General features: G+C 38.2%; 1 protein-coding gene across 1 annotated transcript; it reads right to left on the bottom strand.

Moving 5' to 3' along the window:
- Positions 1-512: 512 nt before the first annotated feature.
- LOC142341241 (peptide-N(4)-(N-acetyl-beta-glucosaminyl)asparagine amidase-like) lies at positions 513-2,303 on the bottom strand. The gene has a single exon (XM_075392162.1). The coding sequence runs from the start codon at positions 2,160-2,162 to the stop codon at positions 588-590; it is 1,575 nt and encodes a 524-aa protein (XP_075248277.1). The 5' UTR covers positions 2,163-2,303; the 3' UTR covers positions 513-587.
- Between the last annotated feature and the right edge of the window lie 10,656 nt (positions 2,304-12,959).

Raw genomic sequence — 12,959 nt, 5'->3', positions numbered from 1 at the left:
TAAGCCACTATTTGTTTAGCTCCAATCAATATTTAGCTGAATCAATACAATAGTTGAAGTTACTACTGAATACATATACTTCCGATTCATATCTACGACTGTGTAGTCTTTATTCATCTAAAAGCCAAAACTTAAGATTCAAAATCAAAAACTCAAAGACTCTAATACTCAAGAATTAGGGCATATACGTTTGGTACTACTTAGATGCACAGTATTGATCTTTAACTAGTAAAATTTGAAGTTTATTAAGTGAAGTTTATTATAATATCTACGACTGTGTAGTCTTTATTCATCTAAAAGCCATCCGTAAATTTTTGTGGACAAGAGAAGCAAAAAAGTTTACGCGCCAAATTTCTATTTCCCTCAAAACGCATAGGCGTTTTATCGGCTCTTTTTTTTCAACCCTCGATCAGCAGAAATATTTATTCCCGTGCACGGATCTCCGCATGCTATTTTAAAAATAAGACTCAAATATTTCGGCTCGCATTCCTCTTTTAGTTATTTACAGTCCATTATAGTTAATTGCTAAATTTTTTAAAGGTATAATACAATTAAATTAAAATTATAGTGTTATAAAACCAGCACCATTAGGTAGAATAATGAAGTTTAACATGGAAGGGATTTAATCCAGGCTCATTTATGGACTGTCGGAACAACTGTGCATGCTGCCAATAAACATCACCCCTTCCACCAGACAAATCACACACAATCATCACATCATTCAAAATCTTCCCCCTCAAATCAACAGAGTTGACATCATCGTCATCGGCAGAACTCAGCTCTTCAATAAATTGCCTCTTCCCTTCTGAATCAAAAGTGTGCAACGCGATCAAAACTTTGGCATCTTCATAAAGCTTTCTACTCAATTTAACCTCAATTCTGTTGAACTTCACGCTTCCACTTTTAGGCGGAGAAAAACGCCAGGATATTTTTCCCGCTTTCGCCTCCTCAGAATCTGAATTTCTACTTAAGTATACCATTTTCCAATCAAACTCCTCTTTCCTGAAGATGTTTTCATATTTTTCAACTCCCTTATCCCAACCATACAAAATAACAGGATTCACATCATCAAGAGAACTGCGAAATGTGTACATATCTTCAACTGGACAATATGTCAATGACGCAACATTTGGCACAGAAGTTGAGCCTTTAATTTGAAAAATGTGGGATTTAACATTGCTCTCAGCAGACATCACATCTCCAAGTTCTCCCCGTTCTCTCCTCCATTCAACGCTCCCTGTGGTTCGACCTTGAAGTTCATCAGCTCCTATCTTCTTACCGTTCAATTTAGAGTTCAATCTAGAATCGTTGTTCAAAAATTCAATGTACTCCGTTATCAACCTTCTCGATATTGAGCCCCAGTCCAGTCCATAGTTATGCTGCTTTATTTTGGTGTTCAAGTTAGTAATAATTCGGTGGACCATTGGTTCTCTGTACTGCGTTCTTCTAAGTTTTAAAGCCTGATGATCGTGAGAGTATCTCCAGGTTGAATCAACAATTTCGTATGACGAAACAGAAAAAATGTAAGTCAGTTTCTTCTTCCACCCTTTTTCATACAATAAAGGTTTGTCAAAATCGTTTTCACAAGGGTCTGCGTGCACCCACCTTTTACCCAAGCAGTCACAGAACACCTCAGCCCACACGTGATCTGTTTCATCCAACACATAGCGGGTCTCAAAATTACAAGCTCTGCATAACAAAACGAAGCAGTTGGCCCATTCACCACATCGGCCACGCCTGCTTGTTAAAAGGCGAACTGGACAATTGTATCGTGGAAATCTGTTAATCATTTGACAATTGGCACAAAAATGATTCTCCACCCGTAACGCTCCGTATCTTAATTCTTCGTTGTTCGCTTGCAGCATTCCACGATTAAGAGTTTTGCCACCGCAGGATTCACAAGCAAGTGCATCCACCCATTCAAAAAATTCCAGTTTAAACCAGCGCAGAAGTTCCAGGAACAGAAACTCTTTTATCGTCAGTTTGCAATCTTTCTCTCGATTGAGGAACTTTCGCTGTGCAGTAGTGGTGAGCTTCACTAATGGAACTGTAGCAAGGGCAGTTTTCTTTGATTCTTCGTTCTCGTACGACTCGATAAAATGCCTCCACTGTTTTTCAAGCTTATGTTGCAGGTTCAGCTCTGACTGCGTTAAATTGTTCATAATTATCTACAACATGAAGCAAAAATAAAAACGTGCAAATTAAAATTGGTAAACAAAAATAAAAACATGGAAAGTCAAAATACAAAACTTGGTCCCGTCTTCGGGGACAAGACAATACTTTACATAAACATAAAACAGTATTATTCCGAGTGTCAGTTATTCCCCTTATTTTAAATGCCAGAGTTGACTCAAGAAAATTAGCATTTGTCTTAAAACGTTTAATGCAACTACAAGCTCAAAACATAGTGCACAATAAACCCATCTTCACACACGCAGATCACCTCCGAATATCTGGATAAAATACACGTTGACATCAGTTTCAATATTTGATGTGAAAATTTGCTGAAGAAAACTGGGAGATCTATTTCAGTTTCTGATGTCATGGAATGGAATGGAGAAGCACAACATCGTACTGCTAAATTGCAATTTCCTGGAAAAAATTAAGTAAGAAAAAAATCCACAAAAAGGTAAAACTTAGGCGCTTCAAAGGCAAGCCTCAAGCCTGTTTTTTCTAAAGTTAAGCCAATCACTTTTCATGGCGGTGTCTTTTCCAACAATTTCGTCGAAGAAATTAGGCTAAAATATACGCCAGACAGTTGTTTTTAAGTCGAGTTAGCTGACTGCGATACGCCTTTTAGAAAAACAAAATAGTTTTCAGAATAGAGATGATAATAAGATTTCATTTCTAAAGAAACAAATAAAATACAAAAAATAACCCCACTTTAATCCAACTTCCATATTTGTATTTCTTTTAATGAAAACATGTTGCTAGCATTTGATTTTATTCATTCATTATGGTCTAAGCATATCTTTCTTCCGACTCTTCGTTTGAAAATTTCAGTATTTTCCCCTTACTAACACAATTTTTCATAAACTCGTCGCTAAATCCGCTAACGTAAGCAAAATTTCGCCATTTTGTCTAGAATTCCCCCTTTAAAACTGTATTTATAGATTGGTCTTTCCATATTCTGAGCTGTCACAGGGTGCTTTCCACAAAAGTTCACAAAAAAGTTGAATCTTTTCATAGCTGTTGTCTCCCTGTAGATATTTCTTAAATTTAGCTTCAACGGCTTATTAAAACAAAAAGAAAACAAAATAACAATAAAAAAATTTTAGGTAAAATATTAAATTTTATTAAATGGATCTGATAACGGATGCAAAAAAAGGTTTTATTTAATCTAAGACAAGTAGTTAAACATTTTCCTGTGTACAGCAAAAATAACTGGGCTTTAGCAGTTTCTGGGAATTAAAATTAAGTAGTTTGTCAATTTCAAAAATCTAATACGAACGAGAATTCGATTGTCCTTTGAATCTATTCATTAAACGGACAAATAAATAGTCACAAGTTTTAAATTTGCAGAAAAATCAAAAGTGTAAAAAACTTCTCACGAAAACCACTTAATTTAAAGTCCCAGAAACTACTTAAGCCAACTTTAACTTAAGACGTTTCTTTGTCTGAACACATTATTCAACTGGTGTTTGAACAAAAAGATAGCCTCCAAAGCAAATAACTCAGTGGAGTAAAAAATGACGCATTCACTGATGAGATCTGCCAATATTAGGAAATTGAGTCAAGACGAACAGCAAAATCAAACAACAACAGCAAACATTAATTACATCCAAAACTAAATGTACAATTTAAAAAACAGAACTTAATAACGAAGTCACGATAGCTTCAGATAAAACTGAACTGAATAAAATGACTTGTACTTCTCTAGAAAAGTTATGGGACCAGTTCATAATAAGTCTCGGTAACAATTAGAAAAAAAGAAAAACAGTTAAAAATTTCGCATAAACTTCTTAAAACAATTAATTTCAAAAAAAAAGAAAAACCATTAGAAATTAACTGAAAATATTACACAGGTTTACAATTACATTAGCTTCAATAGAATGGCATTAAGAACTGTCGTCATTCAAAATTAATGCGGTTACAAAAGGACAACAAAAAAATTCAATTAAAACATTCCAGAAAAGGCTGTCGCAGCCGTAAAACCACATTTTGCCCCTCAAAATATGTTCGATTGCGCCTTCTTCGAACACCGATACTGTAGTAAGTGAAGTCTCATAAAAGACATTAGGTAACAAGTAATTTTCGTAAAAAAATTCAAAGTCATCAAAGCCTTTTATTACAAAAACAAATAACTAAATAGGTTCGTTTATTCGGCCAGAGGAAGCCATTGAGACCTGCAATTATCCAGAATATATTTTACGTTTACAAAAAGAACGTCAAATCTGACAAAAATCAACAGTTGATTTTTTTGTGAAAAGCCCGTGTCAAAGCCAGTGAAGTCACAACGAATTGTGGCACCTTCCCATGACATGAATAATGTCATATAGGACCTGTAATAAACAAGACTAGGTAACAAATACAGTAAAAACAATTGCAAAGTTGAAATTTTTTAATACAATTTTTTTCAAAGTCATGAAAACCATCAGCTACCTACTGATATCAGAACATCGGCTCATCTATTCTTCCATAAAAAGCCAATAAAAACTTTAAAATCCAGGAAAATTTATACGACTAAAAAGACAAAAAACGACAGCTAAAGACAAAATTATATTCAATTTAATTTTTTGAGAAAGTGGCGTAGAAGCCGTTAAAGCATTACCTCTAAATTTTGGTATTTTCAATTGTTCCTTATTTTGTATAATAATAAAGTGATATGTGAGCTGTCAATAAAGTGATAATGTGTTAAAACGAGAAAATGCGAAAAATGGACAAATGCCTAAAAAAGAAATGTGAAATCTAGTAGTTTTAAAGCCTAACTTAAGGCGAAAACCACAAAACAGATAAAATTTTAATTCAGTAGAAAGAAAAAGTTTTCTTTCTTTGCTTACACTAAGCTACAAGTTGACCAAATTCAGAAAAAAATAGAGGCAAAGTTCCATAAGCCATTATTTATTCAAATCAAAGAATTTTAAAGTCCAAAGGACCATAAGCTCAAGTAAAAAACTAGATACATTAATTGGGAGCTACCTATGAAACCTGATGGACCTATCACCAGGGAGCTTCGATTTGAATGTTTTATGTTCTTTAATTACTATAAAAAAGATCGAGTTTTTTAAAACACCGAATGATTACAATCCGAATTACATATCCGAACAGCCCTGCTAATGCTGTTCGTCCATTAGGAACACTTAGTTTTTCAAATGTTATAGATATCGATAACTTGTTAGTTAAAAAAACAAACAAACACTGCGTTTTTGATAATCAATGAGTAAAGTCAGCAAAAACGGCAAAATATTCATTGCAGAGAACTCTTAATGGAAGTGGAGGTAGGACGAGCCCCCATTTGAGTTTACAAAAATTGTGTTGGTGGTTTTTGGGTGTGTACTTCAAGCAAACTTAATCAAAGTGGACAAACGCAGCTTAATTGTGCTATTTCTCATGAAAAAGGTTGAACTTTGAAATATTTAGCAAAAACTTTTGCCAAAAAATTATATCAAAATAGTCAAATATACTTTTTGTCCTTCAAAAAACCAACAACACTATCCTTAAAAAATTCAACTTAATCTAGCAAAAGGAAATTGAAGGCAAAAAATCAGGAAAATGCGAACAAAAATAATGCAAATCGGTGTAAAATTAAAAAAAAATTGAAATCTCGCTTTAGACAACGATATTCAAAAATATCTTCTTTAATTCCATATTCTACGCTACAGAGGCTTTTTAGTGATACTACTCACAACTCTGCGATGAATATATCGATCGGTCAAAATTGACTGAACAAAAAACCCAATTGAGTCTATAGTTGCTCCCCCCACAAGAGGCGTCGGAACAAATATCTACAGAGAAACAATCCATGAACCGTTGCAACATGACCGAAAAGGAAAAAAATTGACTTTTTAAGTAATTTGCGTTAAAATTATAGAAAATATACAACTGTTCATTAAATTCGCGTTGCAAATAAATAGTTTCTTTTGGATCAATTATAAAAGTAAAAGTCTTTAAAACTTTGGTACAGATAAATAATTAAAAACTTCCATCTTTGTTGGTTTTCTTTCGCTTTTGAGATTAACTTCAAGTACTTTTATTCGTGCTCTCAAACTCGAAATTTGCGATTTAAATAAGAAGATTAAATAAATAATGTTCTCAAGCATATCCCCTTGCGACTCTTGTTTTGGTCATTTTCGTTTTGACAACTGTGGAGATATTTGCATATGATTGCTAATAAAATTTTGTCAGTAGTAGAACAAAAACCATGTCAAAATAATTAGTGGAGGCATAAATTTGTGTTCGATAAAGTTTGTTCAGAATAGCCCAGCAATATTGCTTCAAAATTTTGACAAATAGTTAAATAAATCCACTCAGACGGACCCTAGGAGGGCTCTTTTTACAGCCCGAAGGTATAACAGTTAGGTCTACTAAATTCTGCGCGCGAAATAGACTTATCTAGTACTCTCAGACTAACCCACTCAGTAAAACATTGAAGGAATACTTCAATTATAACGGCGTACAATATAGTTATCACCGGAGTCATGGTATTGAGTATACACATGTATTCAACTATAACTACAAACTTGACAGAATTCAGCCGTACAAGCACTATATTTAAGAGAAGAGAGTGATTTCAGTCTCTGATTGGTTGGATGTGTACATTAAGTATTTAATCTGCTACATCCATCCGGGGTTAAGAGTTTTTTCTCCGAATCTGTAGAATGTAGCTGTAATGTGTTGTCCTGAATGTGTTATCCTCGTCGAATGTTGGAGTTGGTTACTTTTCTCGTCGTCTGAGCTCCCTGTCTAGTGAAGTCTGCGACAAGAGTTCTCAAAGTGATCCAGAGTATGTGGATCAATCACTAAGGGTGCCAGTTACAAGGTGTGCTGGCCAGGAACGTCAGGCTTGTGAGAGTATCCAGCTGTCTCCCACTGTCGTGGCGAGGATTCATTCCCAGCTGGGTGGAAAGTCGTAGTTTCTGTCGGTTGTACAAGATTTCATCTCCATCTGGTACAGGTATATTTCCGATCGGATTTGCCAGCTTCCTTCTGTTTAGAATTCATCATTAACTATGAGCTACTTAGTCCTTTAAACTTAAAAAGTTAATTCCTGCGGGAAGTTTCGACCAGTGAAAAGACAAAAAAGAAAATGCTCCTTATCTTCAATTAGTATGAAGAAACTTAAATATAGAAAAAGGATAGAGAGAAAGGATATAAGTCAACGATAAATTTCACAAAATTTAAATTTTTAGCAAGAGTTCTGTGAAAACTCTCTCAAAAGGTGTTCAAACTCGATGTACGGGGCCCGATTGTCAGGATCCCGGAAAAATTCGAAAAAATCATTGTCCAGCGCCAGACAAGCAGCGAGAGCCCGAGGGTGAACATCCGTGTTGCAATGCATGCTGCATTGCCAGGAGGTGGTTTTAGGATATCTGGCTCCCCTGGAAACGGCTCTTTTGGCCAACTTGTCGGCGATACAATCCCGGTAGAGGAGGTGTAATGCAAAGCCATACATACACTTCATGGCTACTCCCTCCACACATTGGTGATACTCAATGGGGACGAGAATCGGTTGATGCGTCCTACCGTATAGGGGAACAGAGAGGTAGTAATTTCTTATTGAATTAAAAATCCTCAGTGCTCCTTTGCATTGCCTAGCCAAAGATGTAGTCTGATGTAGTAGTTCAAATAATACGGAAATGCAATCTTTGTATTGATATATTGGAGTCGGAGCTGTACATTAGGTGATTTGTGTTATGAAAATGCGCTGCACAAGGAAATAGTTGTGGATTGTGTGAAATATCTTTGTGCGGCTGACTTTAATCGATTGAGTGTTCAGATTAATCTGTGTTGGGTGTAAGAATCCAAATGAGAGGTAAAACGGACCAAACGTTTGGTAGAAACGATAGGGAGTCGTGTCCCTCGTGAACATCGTGTCCAGGTAATCAATCTGGCGATCCGCCAGAGCAAGGAAAAAGTGCGACGTAAGCAAAAAAAACTTTCAATGAATCAGGGGTAAATTGGTAAGTGAGCTCATTCGAGGGGAAGGCTCGTATCGGGTCCCTCTTCAACATACTCGTTCTCTAGCTGTCCGATCGTATACGTGCTAGAACTTGGTTTCAGAGTATGTTCAGAGGAGTTAAATAATTAATACTCTCTGAAACATGAATGCCATGTTCGGCATTGATTCTAAGAGGATTGGTGAATTGGTGGAACAAGACGCGGGTTCGGACGGGATGAGTAATGTACTGTGTTGGCACGAAGGGATTAGATTTCTGCTTGGATGAGGACTGTTAGCCTCGGGGTGCACTATCTGTGGTTCGGGATGTGGCTGGCGATTGTGGCGTTCTAACTGGGGACAAGCGGACTGGGTAGGTCTCATGTCTCCGTGGGCGGGATCGTTTCGAGGTGAAGGGTCGGTGCACGGGTAGTTGTCCATAGAAGTGGGTCTTTCATTCGGAGGAGGTAGTGGGAATTGCTGCTGTGGTTGTGGCGGAGGCCCTGTGGGGCTTCCATATTGCGGTGTATGCAGCATAGTTGTTACCGGCAGTGGTGCAGGTGCTCGCATTTCTAGAGAACGGTATGCGAGTGGTTGCGACCGCGGTTGGTGGACGCGCACTCGTCCGGAGTAGAACCAGTTTGGGACTACCATTTCCGGTGTCAAGCGTTGTGACTGCTCAGCAGCCACTTCATCATCCCAGGAAGATTATTGCTTGTGGTTGTTGACCCTGTATCGATAGCACGTGGGATGGGCAAACTGCTCCCAGTAGTGGAGTCGTGAAGTTTGTGTTACTCCCAATGAAGAGCAGTCGCTCACCTCCCGCAGAGGAAGATAAAGTCGCGTGTGAGGGCAGTGGATTCACCCAAGAGAACGTGGCAACATCCACAGGATATGGCTGTGGAGATGCCTGTGCCATCTTGAAATCGAACTGTGTCAGCATTTCGCATACCGGTTCGGGTAATAGAGGAACCAACTCCAGAGGTGTAAGGGGCGAAGGAAGAACGTCGTCGCCGTCCAGCATGATGCCATATTTGGTCGGCTCGTCATTGGGAGGGATTGGTGATCCCTCGGCATAGGAAGCCGGAGGTAGGTTGACATCTGTATTGACACTAAAACAGAAGTGTTTACATCGTAGTGCTTGGAAAGGTTAAAAGAGTTCTTCGGGACTTTCCTGATAGTCAGGTTCTTCCACAAAAGAATCTCTTGATAATGAAATAGCATGAGAGCCTTTTCGTCTATCGGGATTGAGGGTTTCAAGGTGCAAAGACCAATAATGTTGGGAGGGTCGATGCTCTGCGTTTGTTAAGAGTTATTGTGTAGAGGAGATGAGAATTTTTTATAGAAATTATCGAACTTTTCGTGCAATAAGCTCAATTCAGTTTGGGAGTGTTGTTGGTTACTATCAACAGAGTGACGTCACTTTCTTTTCTTAGGCGATGGTGGTTTATAAAAATTTCAGTCAGTTTGTAGTACATGAAATATGGTTTTGATAAACCAGAAAATCTGCAGACTGGGTAGGTCTCATGTCTCCGTGGGCGGGATCGTTTCGAGGTGAAGGGTTGGTGCACGGGTAGTTGTCCGTTGAAGTGGGTCTTTCATTCGGAGGAGTTAGTGGGACTTGCTGCTGTGGTTGTGGCGGAGGCCCTGTGGGGCTTCCAGATTGCGGTGTATGCAGCATAGTTGTTACCGGCAGTGGTGCAGGTGCTCGCATTTGTAGAGAACGGTATGCGAGTGGTTGCGACCGCGGTTAGTGGACGCGCAATCGTCCGGAGTAGAACCAGTTTGGGACTACCATTTCCGGTGTCAAGCTTTGTGCTGCTTAGCAGCCACTTCATCATCTCAGGAAGATTATTGCTTGTGGTTGTTGACCCTGTATCGATAGCACTTGGGATGGGCAAACTGCTCCCAATAGTGGTGTCGTGAAGTTTGTGTTACTCCCAATGAAGAGCAGTTGCTCACCTCCCGCAGAGGAAGATGAAGTCGCGTGTGAAGGCAGTAGATTCACCCAAGAGTATGTGGCAACATCCACAGGATATGGCTGTGGAGATGCCTGTGCCATCTTGAAATCGACCGGTGTCTGCATTTCGCATACCGGTTCGGGTACCAGAGGAACCAATTCCAGAGGTGTAAGAGGCGAAGGAAGAATGTCGTCGCCGTCCGGCATGATGCCATATTTGGTCGGCTCGACATTATGAGAAACTGGTGATCCCTCAGCATAGGAAGCCGGAGGTGGGTTGACATCTGTATTGCCACTAAAACAGAAGTGTTTATATAGTAGTGCTTGGAAAGGTTAAAAAGAGTTCTTCGGTACTCGGCTGATAGTCAGGTTCTTCCTCAAAAGAATCTCTTTATAATCAAATAGCATGAGCCTTTTCATCTATTGGGTTTGAGGGTTTCAAGGTGCAAAGACCAAAAATGTTGCGAGGGTTGATGCTCTGCGTCTGTTAAGAGTTATTGTGTAAAAGAAATGAGAATTTTTTCATAGAAATTCTCGAACTTTTCGTGCAATAACCTCAATTCAGTTTGGGTGTGTTGTTGGTTACTATCAACAGAGTGACGTCACTTTCTTTTCTTAGGCGATGGTGGTTTATAAAAATTTCAGTCAGTTTTTAGTACATGAAATATGGTTTTGATAATAAACCAGAAAAACCTGTTGTGTTTATTTTAGCTAACGTGATATTAGGTCCTAAAAAGCTTTTAGATTTGAGGTAAAAGGGCTGCAAAACAAGCCATTGTAAAGAGTTAAACACTGTTTATGCAATGGTTTTTCTTTTAATACATACCAAGGGTATCCAAAGATTCCAACGAGGGAGTCTCTCAAATAATTTCTTTCAATAAGATCACGCCAGTCTAAGCGACCGAGTGTAAACTATTTGCCGTTAATAAACAGCTTGTTAGAACATTTAGTGTATTGGCGCTTTAACTGTAAGCACTTCCGCGTTAAAACTTTTACATTGTTTCGAGCCTTAATATAGCAAGACGTCAAGCCATATGATTCATCGCTGTCTGCGTCGAGCGTGACTTTTCGATCAATATTATACGCTTCATATGGTGCTTATTTAACCAAGGGAATGTTTTGTGTGACCTGGTTTACAAGAAGCCTTGTATGCGATCAAGCCAACCTGTTTTGATAAAACCTGTAGCCTCTTTTGGGAACTTTTGTGGCAAAAATTTTCTTTGTCGCTGCGTTTTGCATATAAGGCTTGTTCGTAGACCAGGTCACACGTAGATCAACCTGTTTTGGTCAAAAAATAGGTATTCTTTCGAAACATTGGTTTTCGAGTACATAAAGAGCGAAGGAAATTGTTTTTACATTGAATAACGCATATTAAATTAAAGCTTTTAAGTGTGGCAACTGTGTTCCTACTTCCAATGATAATATTAACCTACAAGAAGAAATTGTAGCTAAAAGAATAAAGGCAGTTTGTTTTAAAACTTCTATCAAGATCACATAATTTCTTTTAGATTTTCGTGGTTCATTTCGAAAAGTAATCGACCAAAAGCATAGTCGAGTTTGGCTTCGATTTGTACATTTGGATGTATTGCGCCAAAAAAATTTGATGTAGTGCGCCGAATAGTTTGTACTTTTCTGATTTACGATAAATTTTTTATTCTTGTGGTATAAAGTTACCATTTCGAATGATTGCTTTTGTGTAAGTTGACACAGATGGTGCTACGATTGATATTGTTAGGTGTATGTCTTAATATTCTGACGTGGGTTTGCCGGTGGTGAAATTAGCTTCTTTATATTGGATAAAAATTATCCTGGTTTTGTGAAGCAAAATAGGGGCGGTATTCGTCACATTTATGATTTAGTTAACCTAGAAAGAGCTAATTCGTCATAGAGGTGGCCTTGAAAGCGACTGGAGTACATGTGAGCACTATGTTCATGCCCGGGATTAGTTTCGTTTGTGAGTGCACTACAATAAACGTCTTAGATTCCAATTTTGGGAGTCGATATGTTACATTTATCGATGGTGATTGGTTGTTTTATAGGTAGCGGGAGTGAAAAGAAAAAATTAATAGAAGTATGATTAATTGTAATGGACATGTGTAAGATAATCCTGAGTGAGGACAATCGAAGACAACGCAGCCAGCGGTGCTTTTAGTGTATCCATCAAAACTCATAGTGGATTTTTTGACAAATGCTGAGGGGTTGGAGCGGCTGCTTGAGGATGGAAAATTAATTTGTATTGTTCAACAACCTCGACCGAAAATCTGAATTTGGATTGTTTAATTAGGTCGTGTGCTCGTTGCTTTTTACTGTGTTGATCTGGTAAAATTTTTTCTTCGTGTACCCCAATTATGTAGTTTTTCTCCGCTATTATGGTATCCAAAGAGGGCTGGAGGGGGCACAAAAAATTTCGGGTCAAGTTTTAAAGGGAGAGTAGGCCAAGTTCTTGTGTCTGGCTGCTTGCCAATACACTGATGAGCATATTGATCTGGATCGAGGGTTGCGGAAATCAAACTGAGTTATTATTGGGGGTATACGGTGAAAGCTTAGAGGCAGGGAGCTTAGAAAAAGGTTGAGGAATTTACTATATTAAATGAGCGATTCCAATAAACTTGTCGAAGTAATCGTACAATATTTGAGACTGCTTTTTGTGGAAGCCATTAAAGCGGTTGTTTGTGTGTATACTTGTGTTGTGTTTGCAATGGTGCGCTTGTGTTTCACTCTGATGTCAAGCGGGGGGATGTCCAGTAGGACTAGGTCTATCTTCAGATTTGGCAGAAATAATGACCTAGTAAGGTTGATCTTCGGTTTCTTGTGCTTCTGTTTTGTTGGTTGTTTTGAGAAGTTTGCTGAAGTAAAGTAATTCAACATTTCTGGTGGTGGTGCTCTCTGTGGAACAGGTTTTAT

Source organism: Convolutriloba macropyga, chromosome 1, assembly GCF_964194025.1.
Source record: "Convolutriloba macropyga chromosome 1, txConMacr16.3, whole genome shotgun sequence".
NCBI classification, from domain to species: Eukaryota; Metazoa; Xenacoelomorpha; order Acoela; family Convolutidae; genus Convolutriloba; species Convolutriloba macropyga.
Note: the sequence above shows the minus strand (reverse complement) of the source record. Positions and strands in the feature narration are given on the sequence as shown.